The sequence below is a fragment of the Heterocephalus glaber genome, unplaced genomic scaffold, assembly GCF_053883595.1.
Source record: "Heterocephalus glaber isolate CG9 unplaced genomic scaffold, H.glaber_assembly_v1.0 deba00001564, whole genome shotgun sequence".
Taxonomy (NCBI): domain Eukaryota; kingdom Metazoa; phylum Chordata; class Mammalia; order Rodentia; family Bathyergidae; genus Heterocephalus; species Heterocephalus glaber.
Window position 1 is genome coordinate 19,447,052 of NW_028258351.1, and position 27,148 is coordinate 19,474,199.

Consider the following 27,148-nt stretch of genomic DNA (forward strand, 5'->3'; position numbering starts at 1 on the left):
ATTTAATATATATAAAATATACATTAGATATATAATGTATCTAATATATTATCGATTAATATAGAATAATATATTACATATTAAATAGGTAGTACTTATATCTACTTAATACAAATACTTATAAAATATATGAAAGACATAAAGGATCATGATTCAATGAATACAGTACTTGCATACCCCATGTGTGTGTGTGTGTGTGTGTGGTATGCTGGGCAGCAAATCCAGGGCTTTGTGCATGTTAAGCACTTGCTTTGCCACTGAGCTACACCCCAGCCCTGTCATTGTTTTGGGCAGCAGAACATTAGCAGTTTCTTTGAAGTATTGGTGTAGCTCCTCCCTATCTCATTGATCTCATTACCTACCCTCCACACTCAGAAGCCACTATTTGAATGTTGTTTTTGTCATTTTCTTTATCATTTTGACCCAGAAGTCTGTGTTGCTAATGCATCTCCGCTATACATTTCTCCACAACTTGCTTTTCCCGCTGAATATTATGTTCTTGAGACTTCTCTATGCTGTTCCTCACATTTCATATTTCTTCATTCTAGATCCTAATCCTTGGTCATTTACATGTTTTGTGGTTTGTCTTTTTTATTTTCCTTTATTTTCTAGTGATAGAAATTCTTAATTTTTTTTTTTTTTTGGTACCAGAGATCGAATTTAGGATCTTGCACTGGCAAGGCAGGCGTTGGCACCACTGGGCTAAATCCTCTGCCCAGAAAATTATAATTTTTATGAGGTTTAATTTAGCTTTTAAAAAAAATGGTTTGTACTTCTTTCTTGGTCAAAAAATCCTTTTTTCCTTCAAGATTATTAAAATATTCATCTATGGGCCAGGGATTTAGCTCAGTGGTTCCACTGCCTGCCCCACAAGTACAAGGACCTGAGTTCGATCCCCGGTACCAAAAGAAAAAAAATATTCATCTATGCTTGTCTTCCCCCCAAAAAAGGATAATTTTGACATTCACATTTAGGTTTTTCAGTCACTTTGGAATTGATGTTTATAAGTATGATATGAAGTAGGGGTGCAATTTTATTTATTTATTTGCTTACTTATTACTTATTTACTGTGCTGGAGATGGAACCCAGGGCCTCATACATGCTAGGCAAATGCTGTACCACTGAGCAAAATCCCCATGCCTGTAATCTTATTATTTTTTTAATGTGGTTAACCCAGCCTTGTAATTTTGTGCAAATCTCCACATCAGATCAAGGGCTAGATTTCAGCATTCATTCACCCCTTCAGCTGGTACCTTTGTGCAGTGAACAACCTCTATAACTATTTGTGGTTGTGATCCTGGCAGGGGTGAGCATGATGCATGTCACCCCACCTCTGTACTTTATTGTCCCCAGGGCCTAAAGGCCAATATGACACATCTTTACCAACTGATGTCAGAACCACAGTTTATCCACTGCTCCAAACCTGCCAAATATAAGAAGTTGCTGTTTGCACTGTGTTTCTTCCACTCTATATTACTTGAACGCAAAAAGTTCCTGCAGCTTGGCTGGAACATGATCTATGGCTTCAATGACTCTGACTTTGAGGTTTGTACTGACCAGGGGTCCCTCATCTCAGCCCTCTCTCCCTACATTCCCTGCCCCATAACTCCCTGTAGGAATATTGACAGAAACCCCTTGGGAAAAGTGCCATCAGCAGGATTCCTGCTGTAACTCTGGGGCTGGGATTCGGATGGGACCCTGCACAGGTGTCTGAGAACCTGCTGAGCCTCTATCTGGATGTGTATGAGGAGACAGCCTGGGATGCACTCAAGTACCTCATTGCTGGCATCAACTATGGTGGACACGTCACTGATGACTGGGACAGGCGCCTGCTCACCACCTACATCAATGACTATTTCTGTGACCAGGCTCTGTCAACTCCTTCCTACCGGTGAGGCATCAGAGGACACAAACAAAGGAGGTGGCAGGATTGGAGATAAGGGAAGTATTTGAGGAGAGAATATGAGGGAAGAGAAGACAAATTATGAGATTGGGAGGGGGAGCAAGAGACAGGTCATCCTAAATAGAACATACATAGGGATTGGGATCTTGCCCTGGAATTGAAGCCTGTGTCCCCACCATATGGTGACAGTTATGCTGTGCTCCCCAGGTTGTCAGCACTGGAGACTTACTTTATCCCCAAGGATGGGAGCCTGGCCTCTTACAAGGAATACATCAGCTTGTTGCCCAGCATGGACCCCCCTGAGGCCTTTGGCCAGCATCCCAATGCCGATGTGGCCTCCCAGATAACTGAGGCACGAACTCTATTTGAGACTCTGCTTTCCCTGCAGCCTCAGATCACACCTACCAGTGTTGGCGGCCAGAGCCGTGAAGAGAAGGTGAGAACTGACAGATGCCAGGGGGAGGGGAAGTGTTGGGGAAGAGATAGTCACACTCAGTGCCTCCACCTCCTCAGGTTCTTGAACTGGCTGCTGATGTGAAGCAGAAGATCCCTGAGATGATTGATTATGAGGGGACCCAAAAACTGCTGGCTCTCGATCCCTCCCCCCTCAATGTGGTCCTTCTGCAGGAGATCCACAGATACAACAAGCTGATGGAGATGATCCTGTGAGACTGAGAGGGGCTCTGCAGAATGTGGGAGGGGGCAGGGACAAGGCCTTCACCCTGGCTGCGATGGCCCTCCCAGTGCAGTGCCATCTCCAACATCCTGTCCACTTCAACCTGCTCAGGTTGTCACTGACAGACCTCGAGAAGGGCATCCAAGGCCTCATTGTCATGTCGACCAGCCTGGAAGAGATTTTCAACTGCATCTTTGATGCCCACGTTCCTCCACTCTGGGGAAAGGCAAGATTATACCACTGTTGATCCTACTAGTGCTGAACAATAAGCTCTCCTCTCACGCCAAACCCCTCTTCTCTTGACTCTGGGGAGCATATAGCAAACTGCAGATGGTCTGGGCTTCAAAGCCAGACAAGTTCCAGGTTGAAGTCTGGCTCTGCCATTCACTGATTGACTGCATAACTTACTTACACTCTTATTCAGGGCAAGTAATAATCTGTCCAAGGATGTTTCAAAGATTCCCCATACTAGGCACAACATTCAATAGGTGCTTCATTAAGGGTACACTGGTTAATATAATAAGGGTACACTGGTTGAGCATCTGAAAATCTGAAATGCTCCAAATCTGATGCTTTAAGTGCCAACATGACACTCAAAAAGTTTCAGATTTTGGCCAAGGATACTAGCACATAGCTGTAGTCTCAGCTACTTGGGAGGCTGAGGCAGGAGGATAATGAGCTTAAGGCCAGCCTGTGAAATATAATAAGATCTCTCTCTCGTTTTTTTTGGTATCAGGGGATCAAACTCGGGACCTTGTGCTTATGAGGCAAGGGGTGGCACCACTGAGCTAAATCCCAGGCCGTCTCTCTCTTTTTTTTTATTGAGACAGAGTCTTGTTATGTAGCTCAGGCTGGCCTTGAACTCACTATGTAGCCCAGGGTGACCTCAAACTCATGGCATTCTTGCCTCAGCTTCCCAAATGTTGAGATTACAAGCAAGCACCACTTCCCTTGGGTCTAACAAGACCTCATCTTTTTAAAAAAGTGTTTAGATTTTTTTGGATTAGGCTTCTCAACTGGTAGTCTATGCAAATATTTCAAAATCAGAAAAACTCTGAAATCTGAAATATCTCTGGCCTCAAGCATTTTGGATAAGGGATACTCAATCTTTACTGATGCCAGTGTTATTAATAAATAGTTGCCATTTTACGCTTCTTTTCTGGAAGTTGGCTTTTGGAGACCTTTACCCAATCACAGTTGAAGGGCAGGAGCTGTAAAGCATAATCTTCCCAGAGCCACTGTGGATCTGACTGCATGATTCAGCAAATGAACACACACACTGCCTCCTCTCCTAGGCATATCCCTCACAGAAGCCACTGGCTTCGTGGACCCGGGACCTGGCCATGCGGGTGGAGCAGTTTGAGCTGTGGGCCAGTCGCACCCGGCCTCCTGTGATCTTCTGGCTGTCTGGTTTCACCTTTCCCACTGGCTTCCTCACTGCCGTGCTGCAGTGTGCAGCTCGACAAAACAATGTGAGCGATGTGGAATTTGGGAAGGGGCTGGGATGCTGAGGATATACATTGGCTCTCATCTTTGGGGGCCTCCCTTATTTTCATCTTCAATCCCCAGATTTCAGTGGACAGCCTCTCCTGGGAGTTTATTGTTTCCACTGTGGATGATAGCAATCTAGTGTATCCACCAAAGGTAGAAGCTGCATGAACTTGGGGATCTGAGCAAAAGAGGATCTGGTGAAGGAGTGTGGTGGGAGCAAAAGAGGAACATAATTGGAAGAGAAGAGAGAACAGGAGGTAGATCAGGGGTGGTGGCAACTTAGGGTCTAGGCTTCCCCCAAACTTGTCCTCATCTCTTCCTAGGATGGTGTTTGGGTTCGGGGCCTATACCTGGAGGGTGCTGGCTGGGACCGGAAGAACTCCTGCTTGGTGGAGGCAGAGCCCATGCAACTGGTCTGTCTCATGCCCACCATCCACTTTCGTCCTGCAGAGAGCCGCAAGAAGAGTGCCAAGGGTGGGGCAGCTCCTCTAGACCACCTGCTTGCTTGCCCTATCCCTTGCTTGGATTTTTTTTTTTTTTTTTTTTTTGAGACAAGGTCTTACTACATAGCCAGGCTGGCCTCAGACTCACTATGTAGCCCAGGCTGGCCTTGAATTCACAGTGATCTTCCTGCCTCGGCCTCCCAAGTGCTGGGATTACAGGCATGCACCATCACACCTGGCCCTTTGCTTAGATCTTAACTTGTTCCCTGCTCTAGTCTTCATCTGCTCCTGCCCTGCTCTCCGAGGCCGAAGGGGTCTGACTTCTTTTCTTCTCCTTTCCTCCAGGCATGTACTCGTGTCCCTGCTATTACTATCCCAACCGGGCAGGCAGCGCAGACCAAGCCTCCTTTGTCATCGGCATTGACCTCCGTTCTGGGGCTATGACATCTGATCACTGGATCAAGAGGGGTACTGCTCTACTCATGAGCCTGGACAACTGAGGAGCCCTCCACTTCTTCCTGGCTTGAGAGAAAGTCAGGGACTCTAGGAGCTAAGACTGTTTGGACTAAGGCTGGATCTCTTTTAGGCTTTGACCTTGGCTGAACCCGGCGTGTGATGGGGCCCTGGAGATGCCCAGTGATGGTAGCCATAACGTTGTATAACATGGGGCTCAGGGCAGTAAAACACCCGTGATCACAAGCCCTAAGTCCCTCAGTGGAATGGTGGTGATTTAGGGAGGGACAGACAGAAGACAGGAACTACTGGTGAGCTGTTACTGCGAGAGGAAAGAAGCGAGCGAAGTGGGGCGGCCTTGAGCGGGAAGGGAGGCGTGGCCCTGGACCAATTGGCAGGGTGATGGGGGCCTACTGAGGGTGTGGCTAAATCTCGGGGCAGAGTTTGAGCGGGCGGGGCGGGGCTTACTTTGGAAGGGCGCGGGATCTGAATGGAAAGGGGATTTGTCAGGCAGGGATCAGAGTCGGACCCCAAACACTGAGACCTGAACCTCGCCATCACGCCTGGTCTGCTCCTTGGCACCGGTGCTGGACAAGCTAGACTGGACAAAGGCGGGGCGGAGCCGAGGAGGGCCTCTTCCCAGGGAGGGGCGGGACCATGAGAAGGGGGCGGGGCTGGGAGAGCTAGGGGGTGCGGGTGTTTGTGTTGGAAAATCCAACTGCGCCACGGGGCGGAGCGGCCCCCCCAGCCCCGACCAGGGAGACGGGGGGGCCGCTCGACCCCCAGGAGACTTTGGGGAGCCTGAACACCTGGGACCCTCCCACAAGCAGGTAACGGGGAACTGCTAGGGCGTCCAGAAAGAGGGAAACCATCTCCGAGCAAGGGGGGCGGGACGTCAGAGTCGGAGTAGGGGTAGAGCTGGGGAAGGATGTTTGGGTCTCAGGAAAGGCACTGAGAAGAAGACTGGAGCGCAAGACATCCGGATCCCCAAGAAGAGGCAGGGCGGGGGTGAGGAAGAACTGTTAAGGCAGAGATCTTGGGTTCCAGATGTCGAGAAGCGCCTGAAAGGACTCCCAGACCCCTGGGGCTGGGATTCCCTTTCCCGTCAGTAGGGCGAGGCGTGGCGGTCCTAACTGAAGGGGGAGACTAAACGGTAGTTGGCAGACGAGTCAGTGCGAGGGCCTGTTGAGGTCAGATGTGGTTAGACACGGGTATGCCAGTTCTTCCCACAGGTGAGGTGTTTAGTCTCAGTCCTCACTTCCACCAGGAGCCCCGAGACCCTCAGCAGTAGGCCCCCATCCCGTCGCACCCTCCTTCACTCGGCCTCGCCCGACTTGTCTTTTTATCCCTAGTTTTGCCCGACTCTGATCTCTAGTTTTCTAGCCCTCGCCAGGCTCGGGCCCTTCTCCGTGCTGAACCTTCTCATGGTAGCCACGAGATGGCGTGGCCGAGACGCAAACCTAGAGCTGAGAGGCCTGCGGGTGGGGTGGAGGTTGTGGTTGTGAAAGCGGTTTAAGCCCCTCGCTCTGCCCTGAGGGAAAGGTGTGCTGATAGCCCTTCTTTGATTTCCTGTCATCTGGGCTCCCTGGCAGGAAATTGTGGGCGGGAGGACGAAGGGCCTCGGATGAGGGAGGGGGCGGACGACTCAGTCTCCGCCTCGCCGGGCTGGGATAAAATAGTGGGGAGGACTAACAGGTTACTAAGCAACACAGATTTGCTTTCAGTCTGCTGTAGCTTGTGGCCGTCTTGGGATGGGGGTTGAAGAGGGTGGGGGTGCTGAGGGGACGGTGTGGGAAGGTCAAGAACTGGACATCTTGTTCCAGGGCAAAGGGAACCCAGAGAGGAAGGAGGGGAGGCAACGGAAGGAGGCAGAACAGAAATGGACTCGGAGCTGCTCTGGAGGGAGGCGGGACCCAGGCGGGGCGCTCAGCTCGACTCCCAGTCCCCGGGCTTGCTTGCCCTGTTGCCAAGAGTAACTGGAGAGCGAGATTTAGGAGCCAGATTCCCGAACTCTTTTTCTGTCCAATCCGATGCAGCGGATGTCGCTGACGCTAGGACCCCAGTAGCCAATGGGAGGTGGATATGATAGAGCGACCGGAAGAGTGAGACGGAAGGAGGTGAGGGAAGGGCGGGGGTAGCAGCCCGGGACCCGCACGTGCACTCCCACACGCTCGCGCCCACCCCCCTCCACCGCACGCGCCGGATCATCCCTTTGCGCCTGCGCAGCGAGTAGGGCTCTCCCTTCTTCCGACCCCCAGTCTCGAGTTTGTGTTTGCAAACTAGTCCATCGCGGTGCTCTTCAGCCCATGCAGGGCTGACCGTCTGCTTCGGTCTGCGCTATTTCGCTGGGTCGCGACTATTAAAGTACAGCCTCGCTCGGGAGGGCTGGCTACCTGTTCCACACCACACTCCCCCCAGCTGGCGCCCCGGGCTCCCAGGTGGGCTGGGCGGGGTTGTGGTTTCCGGCCTCCTCTGCTTAGCTGCTGGCCTTCTCGGGCTCTGGCTTCGGCTGCTTCCCCCAGGGAAAGGGAGTGGGTACAAGCGCACTTTTCCGAGGCTTTTCACCCGCCCGGGCGCGGCAGCTGTTGAGGGCGGGCGCTGAGGGGAAGCCCCGGGCGGCCCGGTGACTTTTTCTGGGCCGTCACGCCAACTCTTCGCTCTTTGATACGCACTAAAGCCCATCCCATCCCTAACGTTTCCTCCTCAGTCACCCCGGAGTTCTTTGCATCTCCCTTGGCTCCCTTCGGGCTATCTGTCCTCGTCTCCACTCGCCTTTCTCCCTTCTCAGGGTTATATAACTCTTCCTCTCGCAGTGTCCTGATTTCAACTCCACAGACTCCGCCCTGAAACAGCGCGGGAGGGGCGGGAGTGTTGGGGACCTAGAGAGATTGTGACTGTCGGCTGGAGGGGGAACCCGGATCCCGATGATAGGAAACAGCGCCCCGCAGGACCCGGTGGCCTGTGCCCCAACTTCTGCCCCCATCAGAGATCGCGTCCACGATAGAGAAGGCGCAGTATCTCTGAGGGGCGTGTCCAAACTCCAGTCAAAAATGTAGGTTGGGAGGTCAGGGCTGGAGGCGGAGAAGAGGCAGGCAAGGGGCGTAAATTCTTAGGATCCGACTAACAGAGATAATGACAGGACACCTGGGTTCCCCCCTCTCCTATTTAGGTTCCCAGAATTCCTAAGGCTATTTCCCAGGAAGCTTAGCCAGCGGTAGCCACAGGGGTCAAAGGCCTGTGTTAGAGGTGGCCTAGGATGATGTCACCGGTGCACGTGCCCCGGGATGGTTACGAGGCACTGAGGTCTCCTCCCCCTTCTATTCCCTCCCACCTCTAACCCGAGTCCAGTTCCAGTCCCGTACCATCTCTTTCCCTTCTCCCTTCACTTGGCCTTAGCATCCTGCAGGTGGGAAACCCTGGCCTGGATTTTTGTGAGGGGGAGGGGTATGGGTGTGGTGTTGCTGAAAGACTGTCCCTTTCTTTGCTGGGCTGAGAGAACCATGGGTCACTTTGCTTTAGATTGTCACAGAAGAGCTTCCCCTCCAAGCCCCCTTTACCCTTGAAAGAGCCTTCTAGAAGTCTTTTTACTTTTCCACCTGCTGCATGGCCTAAACCTTCCCCTCCCCATCTAGAGTTGAAGTGGGAGTGGTTGCAAGACAGCTGCCCCCAGGAGAGGAGTTGTAAGTTGGGAAACACACCAGACCATCCTTGACATCCCTTTACACTAACAGCCCACTCCGGTCCCCAAACTGAGGAAAAGGGACAAGAAACAGTATTGTATTTGTCTGAAAAGTTAGGGTCTTCATTCTGTGTAGGTGGGTGAATCAGTTTGTGGCATCCCACTTGGGGGAGAAGGGTTTAGTTGATAGTTATGACTAACTACCCTTCTCTATATTAAGTCCTGGAAATGGTGATGATATTAGAAAAAATCATCTGTCTTTCTGTGCCTTAGAGTTTGGGATGTCAAGTCAGACCCAGATTCTGTTGTCATCTCTGCCACTTAGTGGCTTTTAGGATTTAGAAAGGTCACAGCCTCTCAAAGCAACATATTCTTAACCTGGGAAATTTAAATATCAATACCAACCTTCAAAGCAGTTAGGAAGGAAAAAAGTGAGATAATTTATCCAAAGCACTTAGCACAGTGCTTGGCACAGAATGAACACTGAATCAATGCTTGTTATGAATTATTTATTATTTTTCTTATAGTTGTCCTGCTCCAAACTAGCCACGGCCTTAAGAGTTGGTTAGGGAGGAGTGGAGAGTTTGTGTTAATTGGGGTGGGGGGCGTGCTAGAGGTTAGCTTGACTGCTCTGTGTACTTTATTTGATAATGGCTTTAGTCAGATTTGTATTGCTTTCTTTAGGATTATTTTTCCTCTCTTGGAGAAGAAATAGCTAAGACTATTCCTTTGGAGGTGAAAAAATAATTGTGTCATGGTGATTTTGAAGCAAGACCCCAGTCCATTCCCATGTTGTTCTCTAGATCCTTTCATTTTGCAAAGGGACTCCACAGTTTCCCTTGCTGGAACAGGGCTAGGCTGAGGGGTGTGTAAAAAATTGGGGTAGGTGGGTGGAGAGAGACTAGTGTTGGGGGCTGGGGGAAGCGGATAGTTAAAGGAAGAGACCGGAAGGGAGGAGGAGGGAGCCTGCTGGTGGGGAGGGAGAAAGGGAGGGAGGGAACGAGGAGGGGGGGGGGAGGAGGAGGAGGAGGAGGAGGAGGAGGGGGAGGAGGGGGAGGGGGAGGAGGAGGAGGGAGGGGGTTGGGGAGAGCCTGCTACAGTTCTTTGTTTGACTCCGGGACTCAGGGACGGGGAGGAGGAGGGAGGGAGGCAGAGGCTGCAAGCGCCGGGGCAGGCCCAGGAGGCAGAGGAGGGACCGTCTCCCCGCCCCCCAGCCCCCACTCCCCCCCCCCGCTGCTTCCCCCCTCCCTACCCGGACTGTGGGGGCACCGCCGGGGGACAGACACCCAGCAGGTAACCCCAGCCTGGCTCGCCCTCCCCTCTCTGATTTTCCTCCACACCCTCCCGGATGACCCCTTTCCCCCTTTTCTGTCTCCCGGATTTTCTCAGTGTTGCCTCTTTCCGAGTCGTCCTTGTTTCATCTCCCCCCACTTGGGCTTGTTGCCTGCTGGCCGCGCCACCAGCCGTCTCGTGCAGCCTGGCTCTTCCCCTCGCCCCACAGCCTGTGCGCCCCAGGTCTGCCTGAGGCACCTTTCGGGGCTCTGTCTAGCTGTGTTCTGGGCTCTTTCCTTCTGACCTGTCCCCTGGGGCTCAGGGAGGTGGGAGTCCTGGTCCTTTCCCCCTTCCCCAGTTCCCTACTCCCCCCACCTCTAGCCCCCTTTCTCCTTCTAGCAGTCTCTAGGGGTGTGGAGTGAACCGGAATTTGGGGGGCCCTCTGGAGGGGCAGGGGGCTGTGTTTCTGGGGAAAAGCTGTGTGTGATGGGGGGGGGCGATTAGAGACCCAGCTGCCTCTCTGTTGTCCCTTTAAACGTCCCTCACATTTCTGGGGACTCCTGGTGGGGGAGGTGGCAAGCTGCCTGCCTGGGGGGCAGGGCCCTTGGTTCGTCCACACAGTCAGAGGTGGTAATGATTTAAAGGGACAGCCTTGGTGTGGCCGCTGCCACTTTGAGCAGGCGGGAGGGGGAGCCGGTAGGCCGTGTCTGGGGAGGCTTGGCTGGAGAGCAGGGCGTTTGAGGCTGAGTCTTGTAGGGCCTGCCTGGTCTGGGACTGTGCTGCAGCTGGCAAGGTGCAAAGAGGGGTGACAGCCCCCCTGGGGGTTGCTTAGCCTAGGCTTTCTCCGGAAAGCCACCTTTGGATCCATTGACTCCCAGCCCAAGAATTTTTGAGTCAAAACTATGGAGCTTTGTTGGCCACCAGGTGGGGGCCACCTGCAGGTCAGCAGCCTGGCCTGGACCTTAGGGAGCTGGCCCTTCAGCTTCCCCTTTTGTTGTTTGCCTCTGTGCATAAGAAGGCCCCTGCCCTTCCCCCAGCTCCCCTTTCCCATCCACATGCCCCCCCAACCACACACCCACCCCAGCTGTTGGACAGATGAATTACAGCCTCCTACTTGGGGCCAGGGCTGGTGAGGGATTAAAGCTCTGGAGTTGGTCTTTTAAATGGCTGTTGACCCCTCCCCCACTCTGGTATCCAGACACCCCTCACCTACCCCACCACCTTGGCTGCCCCTTCACTTCTCTTGGTCCTCTCTCTCTAGGCCAGGCCTTCTGCAGCACTTCTTCCCTCCAATACAACCGCCACACAAATACTATCAACTACAGGAATACATCCCCTCTTCCCTAGTTCTACATTCTCCTCCCTGTCTGGGAGAGTTCCAGCCTCAAGAACCCTTTTCCAGCAGAAGGGCCTTGCCTGTTTGGCTTTCCCAGACTGCAGCTGACCACAACCCTGGTGAGGGGCTTTGCTTGGGTTACAAATAACACTTCCTTGGGGGCAGTGTCATCAGCAGCCACAGAAGATTGCGGCATATTGCATCATGGAGGCTGGGGGCCAGAGGCCTTAGTCTCTGGGGCAGGGGGAAGGATGGGGGCTGGGAATAGACTGGACTGGGGGCCAAAGTGTCTGGGTCCACAGGGGCTGAGAACCACCGTGGCTTAGGGGAATGGAAAACATAGGTCCCTGAGGAATGAGACTAAGGTTAGGTTTGACTGAGGACTGACCCCTGGTGTCCCTGGATGGACACCTGATTCTTGGCCCTGAACTTAAGTTAAAAGACTTAACTTTTTGTCTCAGGCTTGGGAGGGAAGGGAGTGGGCCTCTGTCACCTTCTTGGGCCACACAGAGGAAGGAGATGATGGGGAAACAGGATATGGCCTTGAGGGTGGATGGAGGGGGGCTTGTAGCAGAGGCCACTTCCAGGCTTAGGCCTAGAGTCATAGTTGTTGCTGAGGAGGAAGGCTCCTCCCTGTTGGGCTCGTTCATCTAGTCTGGCCACCTGTGCTGCTCACCAAGACCTGCCTGCACCCGCCTAGGGGAAGGGGAGGGGGCAGAGTCCAGAGGGTGGAGTTGATGGTCTGGTGTCTTGATAAGGTTGGTGAGGAACCTGTTGGTTGAAGCCAGCTGAGCTGAAGGAAGAGGGTCTGCATGCCCTGGGGCCAGGACTGAGGTTGGCTTGGGTGTAGTTGGGGCTGGTCTCAGCAGAAGGGTCCTGTGGGAAGAGGCACCCATGGGTTGTTGTCCACTATAGACTTACTCAAATGTCATAGCATGCTCCCCTACCGTCTGGTCCAGGCTACTTCCTGAAGGGGAAGGTTGGAAGACCACTTTGGGGATGTCTTTTTCTGGTCACCATGGAAACCAATTCACCCATCTCATCTGATCACCAGAGCCAAGTTTCTCCTCAATGAGGAAGGAGAGAGCACAAGGAAGTCTTCTAGCCTGGGAGACCCCACCTCTAACTTTTTTTCTTTTAGGTTTCCCCCCCCAGGCACCATGCTGGGCCTGTAGCAATATCTACCCCACTGAGGTCAGCTGCACCCCCACTGCTGGGGTGCAGGTTCCAATGAGAGGGCACACCAAGCTCCATCGGGTAAGTCCAGCCCCTGAGTGCCGTCCATGTTTGAAAATGTTTGACATGATCTGTATCCTGCCCACTCTTCAGAATAGTCCAGTCCAACTGAGCCTCCCCCTGGTGTTTAAGTGGTTCAACCTTCTTGTTCCCCTCTATCTCCTATGAATGGTTCAGTCCTGTACCTTTCTAGCCTCTGTGGTACCACCAAAAAACTTCTACCCAAACCCTCAGTGCTACAACTCAGTTGCTGATGGAATTTAAACTAGTATTTGCAAGCTGAAAGTACAGTATATGTGAGATACCCCTGGAGGAATTTCTTCTTGGGAGAAGGCTTTGCTCCTATAAGTTGTTGAATATTTTGGCTTATGAAAGTTGTTTGGAAATTGATGTGGGGAGATATAATAGATCATTGCCATAACTATTTCCATGGCAATCTTACCATCTCACTTTTCCTCCCAGATCCCTTTGTGTCCCATTCTCTCCCTGCTGCACCATCCCATTCAATCCCCACACCTGATCTTATTCCTTGTCTGCTTCCTTCATTCCTTCTGCCAATTCTCTGCCTGAGGCCCTGCTGCATTCCCCTTTCCTTTGTAAGAGAAAGAGATCTCTAAGGCAAGAAGTTCCTTAAGTTCCTTAAGTATGCATTGGTCTTCCTTATTACTCATTGAATTTCTTGAGTGGGACTGTTGTCTTCTGTGTATCTCTCACTGTTTGGCATGACGGTTTGTACCTCGGGTGCCTCTGTGGATTTGTACTGAATGAATGTGTTAACTGAATGAGTTTCATTACCAAGAAACCTATGGCCTCTGATAATCTGCTGCACAGCCTCCTATCTGTACCTTGTCTAGAGGATATGAAAAATTTGGGATGGTAACAGAGGGTAGAGCTGAGGAAGGCTGGCCCAGGATATGGTCTGTGAGAGTAAAATCCAGGGAGAGGAGGGGGACAGAGGCAATATAGAAGAGTGGTAAGGATGTGGCTCTGGAAAGAAGCCCAGCACTTTTGGTCACTTGCAGAATAAATTTGGACAAGTTACCTAACCTCCCAGGGCCTTAGTTTCCTCATCTGCAAAATGGGGTAATCAAAGCACCAGCTATGTTCAGATTTGGGGAAGTGAAAAAAATGCATGTGAAATGCTTAACACAGTGCCTGGCATGTAACAGGTATTGACTAAGTGCTAGCAGTTGTCCTGATCGGAGCTTGAGGGACCTGTGAGAATAAGCAAGGATGTTTAGGAATGGTAAGGAACTTAATTGAAGACAGCCTCCTCCCCCAATTGACTCAAAGAGAAGGATCACTGATCCAGAAAGAGGCCAGGATTCAAGGGAGTGAGGCAAGGAGTCAGACAGGTCAGCCTGTTCCAATGTATTCCCTGACTCTGTTCAGGAACATGTAGGCAAACACAGAAAGACATGTGCAGAGACACACGTGATCACCCTAGTGATGCAGAGGCAGACCCAGACAAAAGACCGAGACAGGAGCCAGGCAGACACACAGACAGAGACAGCCCCGCGGAGTCATGTAGACAGGGATAATGACAGGAACGCGTCAGACACAGGCACTGAGGGAGACAAGATGAGCAGATATGCAGGTGCACACAAGAGACAGACACCCGGACCCACACACAGCCGACCTTGTCAGACAGACTGGTGAACACAGCGCCCAGTCAGAGGCAGACACAAGGCTCGCAGTGACACTTAGCGGGCCAAGGCCAGCACTGTCACTTCTCCGTGGGGGGGCGGGGAGGGGCCGGCCGCCGGGGAAGGCTGGAGAAGGGAATCCCGGGCGGGCGGCCTGCCCGGGTGACTGAGTCACAGCGGAGCCTCAGCGGGCGGCCCTTCTGCCCCCCACCCCCGCCTCTCCTTCCAGGTAAGAAGCGTGCCTTTAGCACCTGGCTTCCTCCAAGCGAAATGAGGACAGGAGGGGAGCGGGCTGCTGTGGGGGCCCTGAACTGGCCTTGTGCAGCCGACCGTCTGCCTGCTCGGTAAAACCTCATCAGCGGGGTCTGGTCTTTGGCGGTCCTGAGAGTTTGTGAGTGCACGGCTGGCCTCTTAGACGCGTCTCGCGTGGCTGGGGCACTGCGCGGAGGGGGTCCTCGGCCTCAAGCCCAGAGAGAGTTAAGTGGGTATGATTGATGGAGTGGTTTTCTCAAGGGGCTCAAGAGGGAGGGGGTAGGTTAAAGTCCGCGAGTCTAAAGCCCGGATGGAGGGGGCGGGGTTGGGCTTTGCCGGGAGTGCCCGGATGGAGAGGGCGTGTCCTCGGCAGGAGCGAAATTAACCCTTTTAAGAGCTGCTTGCTCGGTATTGTGGATCGGGTTGGGGGAGCCTGGAATGTCTGCACCAGAAGTGTGTCGCTCTCCCAGCCTGTCTCTGGCCGCGTGCATCTATCTCTCTTTTGCCTTCGAGAAGTCTGTGGGTGTCTTGTCTTTGTGCCTGCCCGTGGTTGTCCCTTCCCCAGGGTTAGTGTGGACACCCGGAGTCGGGAGAGGGCTATTTATCCCAGGGCGAGAGTGAAGGTGAGAGTCGACTGAGAGCCGGCCGCCTCCGGCGGACCAGGAAACAGGTGTGCGTGCGGCAGCGGGGCTACCCCGCGCGGGGAGGAGCCGTCGTGGGGGAGAGGTGGGGGGAAATTCCGAGGGACCGGTGGTGAGCAGTGTGTGGGCTGAAGAGTTGTGTCTGCCTGTGACTGTGTGTCTGAGTTCAGGGAGGCGGAGGCTGAGTCAGTGGGAATAGGGGAAGGTTTTCTGGGTGACTCACTCTCCGCCACCCCAAGCTGGAATCAGGTCCCAAGTGAGGGCTGGGGGCGGGGGGGGGGGTCAGGCGCCTCGGTCCGGAGTGGGGACAAAGATCTGAGGTTGCTGGCGAGAGTGTGTTTAGTGTACCGGAAGTTTTGTCTTCAAGTGAGGGCACTGTATTCCCAGATGCTGGCTTGGGGGTTTGTAGATAAAGGTTGAAGACCAGGAAGTGAGAGGGAGGGAACTCGCTAATTTAGGGAAAGCTGAGTCAGTTCCCCGTGGGAAAGGGGAAGTGGCAGAGGGAAAGTGTCATCATCGCCGAAAGGGAAGCTGCATTTCCTGGTAACTGGCTGCGCCCTGGGCACCACTTCCTTTGTAGGGATCTGCTTCTCTGATACCACTCTGCCAGGTCCTCGTTTGCCCACGTGTGGTCCGTGGGTCCCTGCAGGTCTTGGGTGCGGGCAGCCAGCCTGGGCTCTACTAGACCAGTTAAGCGTTGTACTAGTCTGGGGATTGGTAACTTATAGGAAAGCTACTCCCTCTTGAGATACAGAGCTGTGACAGAAACTCATTATGAACCACGAGGCGGCTGGAGAAGCGCAAGAGTCTACCAGGGCTCGAGGCGGAGTAGCACGTTGGGCCCTGTAGGGTCCAAGCATTTCCATGCAGACAGACATTGCCCCTGCGGCAGGCAGGGCTGTTTTCACCAGAAACTCTTGTGCACTTGTGGGTTGGGTGGAAATTTCCCCACAGCGCACACTTTTCAGCGAAGGCGAACTTTCCAGCCGCCCCCAGCCCCTGCCGGGCGCTCTCCTCCGGCTTCCTGCCGGTGCTAGCTCCAGCTGGAGCGCTGGCCCCGCCCCCACCGCTTTGTACTCGACTCTCTCCTCTCGTTGTTCTTTGTACTCTAGACTCTCAATGGACCGATCCTGGGAGCGGAGCTGGCTCCCTACCTGCGGGGACTCGGGGTAGGCGCGGGACGCAGCTCCTGGCCCGAGAGAGGCCAGAAAGACTAGCCAGTGCTCAAGAGAAGGTGCCCAGGATAGGGGAGCGCTGTGTCCGCCTTGGGTCGAGCCAGCTCCGACGGGAAAAGGGGAGGGGGGACTTGAAGGAGGAAATGAAACGCGTTCTGAGTTCTTTAAGGGAGTAGGCGGTGAGAGTGGGACTGAGGTGATGTCACTGCCCGTCGAGCCCCGCCCTCCTCCCTCCAGAAGGACCCCCCCCCCACACAGTTACACACCGCGCTTCCGCTGCGCAAGTAGCCACGTCACGGGCAACCCCCGAAATCCCCCCTCCCTTGGGGGGGGCGGGGGCCACGTGGGCCGTGGGGAACCGCGTGGCCCTGTTGGGGAAAGAGCACAGAGGATACAGCAGCCACGCGAGAGGGGACACTCGGGACCACGGTGCGCAACTTCTCAGAAGTTGGGGGATCAAAGGAGGACTGGTTTGGGGGGCGTCGGTTAGTATTGACTCAGCCAGCAAAGTGGAGGAATTGGGTATGAGGCTGGGGACTTAACTGTGGTTTGGGACAGTGTTAGGCGAGGCGGGTGGAGCGCTCTGGTAGTGCTGCTGATGGGTTCGGGTGCCAGAGTCGCTGTGCCCGACTAGCCCAGAACAGTTTTAAGGAGCACTCGGGGCCAGCCCCGCGGCTGCCGGGGTAGGGGTGACTCGTGCCTTACGGCCAGAATCACTGTTGGCTCTGTCGGTGTGTTAGGATGGCGGGTAGCGCTATCCCCCAGGCCAGCCGGTGAGATTCACTGCCCTTACCCGCATGGGTCTTGCCTAGCCGCCCTATTTACCGCTATTGCCCTGCCGGCCCAGGTGTCACATCCACGATGGGGACCCCAGGTGGGAACTCCGAGGTCATATCGGGGTCACCTGGGGCCGAGCCGGTCTGACCGGCTCCGCTGCCCCCCCCCCCCCGGCTAACCTTGCTCCTATTGGTTCCGACCAGGCTGTTACTGAGGCGGAGACACGGGTCATGATTGGCTTTCTGGGGAGAGAGGAAGTCCTGTGATTGGTCGATTTCTGGAGCTCACCAACGCTGTGAGAGGACTCTCCCACCCGGGGCGGGTAAGCAACAGCTGCGTTTGCGTGTGTTCTGGTGGTTTGCCACTGATTCGCACCGACATTGAGTTCCCTGCGACTCGTCCTAGTTTCCAGCCACTCTACCCTCATGTTCCTCTAGGGACTCCTTAGGCCGAATGGGCCTTCTCTCACCTTCCCTGCACAAATGAAGGATCTGTGCCCTGACTGTGTGCTGGTCAGTTCACCGTACTCATTTTCCTCTTCTCTCTAGTATCGGCTGTGAAGGGTCAGGGGCTGCCATCTGGGGACAGTGGGCACTCTTGTCAGAGCGGCTGGAGCCGGACCATCCTCCCAGAGAGCTGGGGCAGGGGGCCGTGCTCAATCTCCAGGGCTCCTGGGGCCACTGCTGACCTGGTAAGGGGAAAGGCTGGGATGGATTGGCTGAGCTTATACTGACAACTCTGGTTTTGCCCCCAGTAAGAGCATAATCTCTTTCTCCGGATCTAGGCTGGATGCATCGGGCAGTGGACCCTCCAGGGGCCCGCGCTGCACGGGAAGCCTTTGCCCTTGGGGGCCTGAGCTGCTCTGGGGCCTGGAGCTCCTGTCCGCCCCACCCCCTGCCTCGTAGTGCTTGGCTGCCTGGAGGCAGGTGAGACCTTGGGCCATGTTTCGCTCTGTCTCTAGGCACTTCTCGCCCGATCTTCTATATTCTGTTTCTGTGTCATTCTCCATGGGTTTCTGCCATTCTCTGGGCCTCCGTACCATCCTCAGCTGTTCTTATTTTCTCAATCCCTTTCTTGTAGGGGACAAGACTGTTCTTGCTGTATATAACAAACCCTTTCTCTTTTTAGATGCTCAGCCAGTATTGGGCAGCCCCCACTCCCTGCTCCCCCACCCCCTTCACATGGCAGTAGCTCTGCGCACCCCAACAAACCATATTATGCTCCAGGGTGAGTGGAGAATTTAAAGGCTCTGAGGTGTGGGGTAAGTTTGGAGCCTTGACGGAGTTTCTCTAAGCCTGACCTTCCTGAACCTTTTCTATTCTGTAGGACGCCCACCCCAAGACCCCTCCATGGGAAGTTGGAATCCCTGCATGGCTGTGTACAGGCATTGCTCCGGGAGCCAGCCCAGCCAGGGCTGTGGGAACAGCTTGGACAGCTGTATGAGTCAGAGCATGACAGTGAGGAGGCCATACGCTGCTACCATAGCGCCCTTCGGTATGGGGGAAGCTTTGCTGAGCTGGGGCCCCGCATTGGCCGACTGCAGCAGGTAGGATGAGGCAGGACATAAGGGGCTGGGATTGTGCCTTGCCTTCTAGCTCAGGGACCCCACCTTTTATTTTCTTCTGTCTTTTAACTCCCACCTCCAGACCCAGCTCTGGAACTTTCATGCCGGCTCCTGCCAACACCGAGCCAAGGTCCTGCCCCCGCTGGAGCAAGTGTGGAACCTGCTGCACCTTGAGGTGAGGCTGGGGCTAGGTGGGGTAGGGAAGATGGCCAGGCAGAGTCTGCACCTGTGCCATTCTCTTTCTTCTTTTTGTTCTCAGCACAAGCGGAACTATGGGACCAAGCGGGGAGGTCCTCCAGTGAAGCGAGCTGCTGAACCCCCAGTTGTACAGCCTGTACCTCCTGCAGCACTCTCAGGGCCCTCAGGGGAAGAGGGCCTTAGCCCTGGAGGCAAGCGCAGGAGAGGCTGCAGCTCTGAACAGGTATGATTCTGAACAGGTATGATTGTAGGTGGGCCCACAGACAAGTATGCAGGTCTGGGACAAGGACTTAAGATTTTTACACCCTTTTCTCTTTTAGACTGGCCTTCCCCCTGGGCTGCCACTGCCTCCACCACCATTACCACCCCCACCCCCACCCCCTCTCTCTGGCCTGGTTACCAGCCCCCCGTTTCAGCTGAACAAGCCAGGGCTGTGGAGTACCCTGCATGGAGATGCCTGGGGCCCTGAGCGCAAGGGTTCAGGACCCCCAGAGCGCCAGGTAAGCCCGTGTCTATTGACTGTTACATTTTACCTGCAAGTTCCATGCTTTTCATTCCTCACTTGCATCTTTATTTATCTCCCATAGGAGCAGCGGCACTCGCTGTCTCACTCATATCCCTACCCAGCTCCAGCCTACACCACGCATCCTCCCAGCCACCGGCTGGTCCCTACTGCACCCCCAGGCCCCGGCCCCCGCCCCCCAGGAGCAGAGAGCCATGGCTGCCTGCCTGCCACCCGTCCCCCCGGAAGTGACCTTAGAGAGAGCAGAGTTCAGAGGTCGCGGATGGACTCCAGCGTTTCACCAGCAGCAACTATCGCCTGCGTGCCTTACGCCCCTTCCCGGCCCCCTGGCCTCCCTGGCATTACCACCAGCAGCAGCAGCAGTAGCAGCAGCAGCGGCACCAGTCTCCGGGGTGTGGAGCTGAGTCCAGGCCTTGTGAGTCCTGATCTCAGGTGGGCTTGTCTGAGGTGGCCAGAGCAGTATTCTGACTGCCCCTTTTTATACTTGCAGCCTGGCGCTGACCATTACCAAACTCACTCGCTGGAGGTCTCCTCTCACCAGGGCCGCCTGGGGCCCTCGGCACACAGCAGTCGGAAACCGTTTTCGGCGGCTCCCACTGCCACTCCCCACCTACCCCTGCCACCTGGGCCCACCTCACCCCCTCCACCCCCCTGTCCTCGCCTCTTTCGTCCCCCACCACCTCCTTCCTGGGTGAAGGGCCCAGCCTGCCGGTCAGCCCGAGAAGATGGAGAGATCTTGGAGGAGCTCTTCTTTGGGGCTGAAGGACCCTCTCGCCCTCCGCCCCCTGCCCTCCCCCCACGTGAGGGCTTCTTGGGGCCGCCAGCCCCCCGCTTTTCTGTGGGCACTCAGGATTCACACCCCCCTCCCACTCCCCCAGCCACCAGCAGCAGCAGCAGCAGCAACAGCAACCACAACCACAACCACAGCCACAGCAGCAGCCCTAATGGGCCTGTGCCCTTCTCACCACCTCCTTATCTGTCCAGAAGTATAGAGCCCCTTCCCCGGCCACCCAGCCCAACACTGAGCCCCCAGGACCCCCCTCTTGCACCCCTGACCCTTGCCCTGCCTCCAGCTCCTCCCTCCTCTTGCCACCAAAATACCTCAGGAAGCTTCAGGCACTCGGAGAGCCCACGGCCCAGGGTCTCCTTCCCAAAGACCCCCGAGGTGGAGCCGGGGCCACTCCCAGGCCCCCTGAGTAAAGCCCCTCAGCCTGTGCCGCCTGGGGTTGGGGAACTGCCTGCCCGAGGCCCACGACTCTTTGATTTTCCCTCAACCCCTCTGGAGGACCAGTTTGAAGAGCCAGCTGAATTCAAGATCCTACCTGATGGGCTGGCTAACATCATGAAGATGCTGGATGAATCCATTCGAAAGGAGGAAGAACAGCAACAAGAGGCAGGAGTGGTTCCCCCACCTCCACTGAAGGAGCCCTTTGCGTCTCTACAGCCTCCATTCCCCAGTGACACAGCCCCAACTACCACTGCTGCCACCACTACTGCTGATGCCACCACCACCATCACTACCGCCACAACCACCGCTGCCGCCACCATTGCCACTGCCAATGCCACCACCCAGGAAGAGGAGAAGAAGCCACCACCAGCCCTACCACCACCACCACCGCCTCTAGCCAAGTTCCCTCCACCCTCCCAGCCACAGACAGCACCACCCCTACCACCCCCACCAGCCAGCCCGGCCAGCCTGCTCAAATCCTTGGCCTGCGTGCTGGAGGGACAGAAGTACTGTTACCGGGGGAATGGAGCAGCCGTTTCCACCCGGCCTGGACCTTTGCCCACCAGTCAGTATTCCCCTGGCCCCCCATCAGGTGCTACTGCCCCACCGCCCACCTCAGTGGCCCCTAGCACCCAGGGCTCTCCACAGCCCTCTGCTTCCTCGTCATCTCAGTTTTCTACCTCAGGCGGGCCCTGGGCCCGGGAGCACAGGGCGGGTGAAGAGCCAGCCCCGGGTCCTGCGACCTCCACCCAGCCACCCCCACCCTTGCCTCTGCCACCTGCTCGCTCTGAGTCTGAGGTGCTAGAAGAGATCAGTCGGGCTTGTGAAACCCTTGTAGAGCGGGTGGGCCGGAGTGCCATCGACCCAGGAGACACAGTGGACACAGCAGACCCATTGGACAGTGTGGCTGAGCGACTGGTGCCTCCTGCACAGGTCAAGGAGGAGAGTGGTGGTGTGGTGACAGCAGCAGCAGCAGGGCCAGGCAGTGGCAAGAGGCGCCAGAAGGAGCACCTGAAGGAGCACCGAAGGCACAGGCGGGCCTGTAAAGACAGTGTGGGTCGGCGGCCCCGAGAAGGGAGGGCAAAGGCCAAGGCACCCAAAGAGAAAAGCCGTCGGGTGCTAGGGAACCTGGACCTGCAAAGCGAGGAGATCCAAGGTCGTGAGAAGGTCCGGCCTGATCTTGGTGGGGCCTCTAAGGCCAAGCCACCCACAGCTCCTGCCCTTCAACCAGTTCCTGCCCCCTCTGCCCAGCCCACACCCCCATCAGCCCCTGTCCCCGGGAAGAAGACTCGGGAGGAAGCTCCAGGGCCTCCAGGTGTCAGCCGTGCTGACATGCTGAAGCTACGCTCACTTAGTGAGGGGCCCCCCAAGGAGCTGAAGATCAGGCTCATCAAGGTAGAGAGTGGTGACAAGGAAACCTTTATCGCCTCTGAGGTGGAAGAACGTCGACTGCGAATGGCAGACCTCACTATCAGCCACTGTGCTGCTGATGTCGTACGTGCCAGCAAGTGAGTTGGGGGCTGTCAGTTGAGCCTGGAGGTAGTCTGCCCATCACACTGATGTTTTTGTCCTTAACCCAATGTCCTCCCATAGGAATGCCAAGGTGAAAGGGAAATTTCGCGAGTCCTACCTTTCTCCTGCCCAGTCTGTAAAACCGAAGATCAATACTGAGGAGAAGCTTCCACGAGAAAAACTCAACCCCCCTACACCCAGCATCTATGTACGTGTGGGATTCTAAGGTAGTGTTGGGAGTGGTTGGAGCGCTTGGAGCCTGGGGCAGGACCCTCATTCTAGTCTCCCTATTTCTCAGCTGGAGAGCAAACGAGATGCATTCTCACCGGTGCTGCTGCAGTTCTGTACAGACCCTCGAAATCCTATCACCGTGATCCGAGGCCTGGCAGGATCCCTGCGGCTTAGTAAGTAGGGGAGGCAGAAAGTGTAAGGAGGGTTATGAGGAGATGTGGTAGGTATGACCTTTTTGAGAATCCCCACACTTGAATCCTCAGGGAAGTGGCTGTATTGAGCTCACCTACTCAGTCATGTGTAGGCCATGTTTAAGGAGGGCTTTGATCAGCTGGCTTCCAGTGGGCAAATGGTAAAGGTACATATCTTATAGGGCCCGTTTACAGTTACTTCTGGTTTTCTTGGTGATTGAGAATGAGAATACAGATTGTAGACAACCCCTGAAGATCCATGGTTTGGGCCTCTGTTTTCTTTTTATTTTTTGACACAGGGTCTTGTTATGTAGTTCAGACTGGCCTTGAACTTGCTATGTAGACCAGGCTGGTCTCAAACTCGGTGGTGATCCTCCTGTCTCAGCCCCCTGACTGCTGGGATGACAGATGTGCACCACCACACCCAGCTGGGCCTCACTTTCAGCTTTTTAATGTGCAAAATTTCAAACATAGAAGAGTAAACTACAGAAATATGAAGATCGCTCTTCATTTCCTTTATACCCATGTATGCTCCTTTCCCCACATTGAGCTATTTGAAACACGTTCCAGGCTTTCTTTTGGTTGACTAAATCTTTAATTGGCTCAAACAATAAAGAAGCCGGCCAGTCATTGAATACTTGCTTAGTGGCATGTGGCCTACTATGTGACCAGCCCTTCTGGCCTCATGTAGGGCTGGCGTTTTTGCCCATTCTCCTGGGCTCAGTGTTGCCAAACCTGTGTCCACTCTGTCAGAGGCCTGGGCAGTCGGAAAGACAAGGGTGAGTCCCCACCCTGTCTGTGCTCTGATGCCCTGCTTGACCCTCCCTTGCAGACTTGGGCCTCTTCTCCACCAAGACGCTGGTGGAGGCAAGTGGTGAGCACACTGTAGAGGTACGAACCCAGGTGCAGCAGCCCTCAGATGAGAACTGGGATCTGACCGGCACGAGACAGATCTGGCCTTGTGAGAGCTCCCGTTCCCACACCACCATTGCCAAGTATGCGCAGTACCAGGCCTCGTCCTTCCAGGAGTCACTGCAGGTGAGGGGCAAGCGTAAGTGGAGGCTGGCTGCTGGGATCTGAATGTGGTGGGAGAGCTCTGGAAGGGTCATTGACCCAAGCTTGCCTTCCACTCTGGCTGAGCAGGAGGAGAAGGAGAGTGAGGATGAAGAGTCAGAGGAGCCAGACAGCACCACAGGAACCCCTCCTAGGTTTGTTACAATTGTGCCACTTCCCTGCAGAACTCCTTCTCATCCCTGGGCTCTCCACCAACCAATCTTGTGTTCTCTCACCCCAGCAGCAATGCACCTGACCCAAAGAACCATCACATCATCAAATTTGGCACTAACATCGACCTGTCTGATGCCAAGCGGTCAGTGGGGCAGGGGCAGCAAAGCTGGGGCAGGAGTGCTGCTGGGCACAGAGAGGTCCCTTTTCACAGTGGTTGCCCCCTCTGCCCTGCAGGTGGAAGCCCCAGCTTCAGGAGTTGCTGAAGCTGCCTGCTTTCATGCGGGTAACATCCACAGGCAACATGCTCAGCCATGTGGGCCACACCATCCTGGGCATGAACACCGTGCAGCTATACATGAAGGTCCCCGGCAGCCGAACGCCAGGTGCATACCTGGGAGCACAGCTCTGGGAAATGCTGGAGAGGAGGGGTGGGGGTGATGCTGATGCAGCAAAGGCTTGGATATCACAGAAGGCAAAGTCCGTAGGCTCTGATCCTGCTAGCTATGTTGTTCTCTGTTACCACCTGCAGGCCACCAAGAGAACAACAATTTCTGCTCTGTCAATATTAACATTGGCCCAGGAGACTGTGAATGGTTTGCAGTGCATGAGCACTACTGGGAGACCATCAGCGCCTTCTGTGATCGGTGTGCATCGTCCCCTTGCTAGTTACCCATCACAGCCCCATCCCTGGGTCCCCAAGATTCCTATCCGACTCTGTGGCTTCCTACCCTGCAGGCATGGTGTGGACTACTTAACAGGTTCCTGGTGGCCTATCCTGGATGACCTCTATGCTTCCAATATCCCTGTATACCGCTTCGTGCAGCGCCCAGGAGACCTTGTGTGGATTAATGCAGGGACTGTGCACTGGGTGCAGGCCACTGGCTGGTGCAACAACATTGCCTGGAACGTGGGACCCCTCACTGGTGAGTAGGGGGCCAGGTCATGGTATAGTGAGGGGGTGGGGCTCTGCAGAGTGAGCCTTTTGAGGGAGGGTTGGGCTTAGAGGGTCGCCAGCTGTGCTGGAAGGGGCTTGGACTCAGGTGGCTGGGGCCTGTTTGAGAATCCTTGTAGTGATGCCCTCTGGTCCGCAGCCTATCAGTACCAGCTGGCCCTGGAACGATATGAGTGGAACGAGGTGAAGAACGTCAAATCCATTGTGCCCATGATTCATGTGTCCTGGAATGTAGCTCGAACAGTCAAAATCAGCGACCCCGACTTATTCAAGATGATCAAGTGAGGGTCCTGTTGGGGACCGGGGTGGGGGTGGGGTATTTCACCTCCCTCAGACCTGCTTGCTGCCCTTGTTCATCCTGTATGACTCCACCCTATTCTTCACCTCTCTCTCCATGTCTGCCATGTGCCCACAGTGTTACTGTGTTGGGGAAGCTGAAAGAGTTTCTGCTCTCAGAATCTTTATTTTTCAGTGGTCTACATAGACAAAAACCACTTGAAATTTACAGATGCCTGGATAGGGGATATGACCCAGGCTTGAAGAGGGAAGCCCCACTAAGGGGAGGTGTTCTGGCACTGCAATCTCAAGAGCTGAGTCCCAACCCCATCTGGCCCTGTACTGCTCCTACTCTATCCACTATGCAGGGAGCTTCTCCTCTACAGCTCCTGCCTCCTTGCAGGTTCTGCCTCCTGCAGTCCATGAAGCACTGCCAGGTGCAGAGGGAGAGCCTAGTTCGGGGAGGGAAGAAAATAGCTTACCAGGGCCGAGTCAAGGACGAGCCCGCCTACTACTGCAATGAGTGCGATGTAAGTGTGCCCGCCCCGTTGTTCTCCCTATCCTTCCTGAGAGGTGTCCTTAGTAGCCCGTTTTCCTGGTAACCATTCCTTCCTTCTTCCCAGGTGGAGGTGTTCAATATCTTGTTCGTGACAAGTGAGAACGGCAGCCGCAACACATACCTGGTGCACTGTGAGGGCTGCGCGCGGCGCCGCAGCGCAGGCTTGCAGGGCGTGGTGGTGCTGGAGCAGTACCGCACCGAGGAGCTGGCGCAGGCCTACGACGCCTTCACGCTGGTGAGGGCCAGGGCCTCGGGCGAGGGGCTCCGGAGGGGACGCCGGGGGCGGCCTGTTGGCCCAGCCAGTGCAGACAGACGCTGAGCCCGCGCCCACTTTCTCCCCGCAGGCCCCCACCAGTACGTCGCGATGAGGCCGGATGCCCCGCCCCACAGGGCGATGCAGGCCACCAGCACACGCCTGGGCTGGACCTAGGTCCCGCCTCTGGCCGGGAAGGGGGTCGGGCCCAGCCCTTCCACCCTATTGGCAGCTCCCCTCACTTAATTTATTAAGAAAAAAAACTTTTTTTAAACAAGAGGAAAAAAGGAAAAAAAATGGGAGACGGGGGAAGGAGGCTGGCAGCCCCTTGCCCACCAGTCCCTCCCCTCACCGACTTTGGCCTTTCTAGCAACAGACACAAGGACCAGGCTCCGGCGGCGGCGGGGGTCACATACGGGTTCCCTCACGCCTGCCAGCCGCCGCCCGCCCGCCGGCTGGCGCAGATACACGCGGCTCATGTATGTACATAGACTATGGCAGCCGAGGTTTTTAATGAGATTCTTTCTATGGGCTTTATCCCGCTCCAGAACCTCCTTTTTTACTTCCAGTGCTAGCTGTGACCCCTGTACATGTCTGTTTATTCACTTGGTTATGATTTGTATTTTTGTTATTTTTTGTTTTTAATTTTTAATTTATAACAGTCCCACTCACCTCTATTTATTCATTTTTGGGAAAACCCGACCTCCTGCACCCCCAAGCCATCCTGCCCGCCCCTCCGGGACCGCCTGCCGGGCTCTTCCTGCGCTCCAGTATGTCCGGCCCGGCCGGGCGTCTCCGCCTGCCCGCTCGCCCACAGCTCCAGTGGGCTCACATGGTGCTCAAACCCGCTCCCCTCCCCTACATCCTGCACTTTCTTGGACCAGTCTCCCCATTCCCGACCTGTCCCAGACTCTGCCTGAGGGTGAGCGACTCCTGTACTGTAGGGGAAGAAGTGGGAACTGAAATGGTATTTTGTAAAAAATAAAATTAAATAAATAAATAAATAAATAAATTTAAAAGTTTTAAAGAAAGAACTATGAGGAAAAGGAACCCGTCCTTCCCAGCCCCGGCCAATTTAAAAAATAAGGACCTTCTTCCCCATCCCTTTTTCTTTTTAAGTATGAAACAGCCCAGGGCCAGGGCCTCACTGGGGCAGGGACTCCCGGGGTGAATTTCTCTGGGGCTTTATTTCTTTTGGTTTTTTGGGGGGGTTCTCCCCGCTGGGGCTGCGGAGGGGTGGGGGGTTTACAGTCTTACCCCCTTCGCACTGCACTGTCTCTCTGCCCCAGGGGCAGAGAGGTCTTCCCAATCCTACCCTTATTTTTGGTGATTTTTGTGTGAGAATATTAATATTAAAAATAAAAGCAGAAAAACTTTTGATAACGTGCTGGTGGTGATAGCAGGGCAGAGTACGGGGGCGGGGGGGGGGCGCAAGACGGTGATTGATGGGGATG

General features: G+C 54.9%; 2 protein-coding genes across 29 annotated transcripts in view; both read left to right on the top strand.

Annotated features, from left to right (window-relative positions):
• Positions 1-5,212, top strand: part of Dnah2 (dynein axonemal heavy chain 2) — a 102,055-nt gene extending 96,843 nt beyond the window's left edge. For 16 of the 18 annotated variants that reach the window (XM_021238369.2, XM_021238379.2, XM_021238377.2 and 13 more), the window contains 9 exons: positions 1,354-1,545; positions 1,707-1,891; positions 2,111-2,339; positions 2,417-2,568; positions 2,691-2,805; positions 3,875-4,051; positions 4,149-4,223; positions 4,394-4,544; positions 4,859-5,212. In XM_021238369.2, the coding sequence (XP_021094028.2) occupies positions 1,354-1,545; positions 1,707-1,891; positions 2,111-2,339; positions 2,417-2,568; positions 2,691-2,805; positions 3,875-4,051; positions 4,149-4,223; positions 4,394-4,544; positions 4,859-5,013 (1,431 nt within the window). In that variant the 3' untranslated portion in view covers positions 5,014-5,212. Of the gene's footprint in view, positions 1-1,353; positions 1,546-1,706; positions 1,892-2,110; positions 2,340-2,416; positions 2,569-2,690; positions 2,806-3,874; positions 4,052-4,148; positions 4,328-4,393; positions 4,545-4,858 lie in introns of those variants that run through there. The other 2 variants (XR_002386988.2, XM_021238374.2) reach the window with 2 other exon arrangements.
• Positions 5,213-5,646: 434 nt separating this feature from the next.
• On the top strand, positions 5,647-27,077 carry Kdm6b (lysine demethylase 6B). Of its 11 annotated transcripts, none has more exons than XM_087191782.1 (25): positions 5,647-5,796; positions 12,395-12,510; positions 14,365-15,057; positions 17,184-17,302; positions 17,529-17,671; positions 17,765-17,906; positions 18,109-18,207; positions 18,307-18,526; positions 18,627-18,719; positions 18,804-18,965; positions 19,063-19,242; positions 19,330-19,680; positions 19,756-22,001; positions 22,087-22,213; positions 22,304-22,409; positions 23,260-23,465; positions 23,571-23,635; positions 23,722-23,796; positions 23,889-24,037; positions 24,184-24,298; positions 24,390-24,577; positions 24,746-24,887; positions 25,286-25,412; positions 25,506-25,676; positions 25,786-27,077. In XM_087191782.1, exons 6-25 carry the CDS (start codon positions 17,770-17,772, stop codon positions 25,807-25,809), a joined length of 4,983 nt encoding a protein of 1,660 aa, XP_087047908.1. In that variant the 5' UTR covers positions 5,647-5,796; positions 12,395-12,510; positions 14,365-15,057; positions 17,184-17,302; positions 17,529-17,671; positions 17,765-17,769; the 3' UTR covers positions 25,810-27,077. The 11 variants fall into 11 exon arrangements, with proteins under 11 accessions (XP_087047908.1, XP_012932302.2, XP_012932306.2 ...); XM_087191784.1 differs by lacking the exon at positions 5,647-5,796 and adding an exon at positions 9,956-11,372; XM_013076848.3 differs by lacking the exon at positions 14,365-15,057.
• The last annotated feature ends 71 nt before the right edge of the window (positions 27,078-27,148 follow it).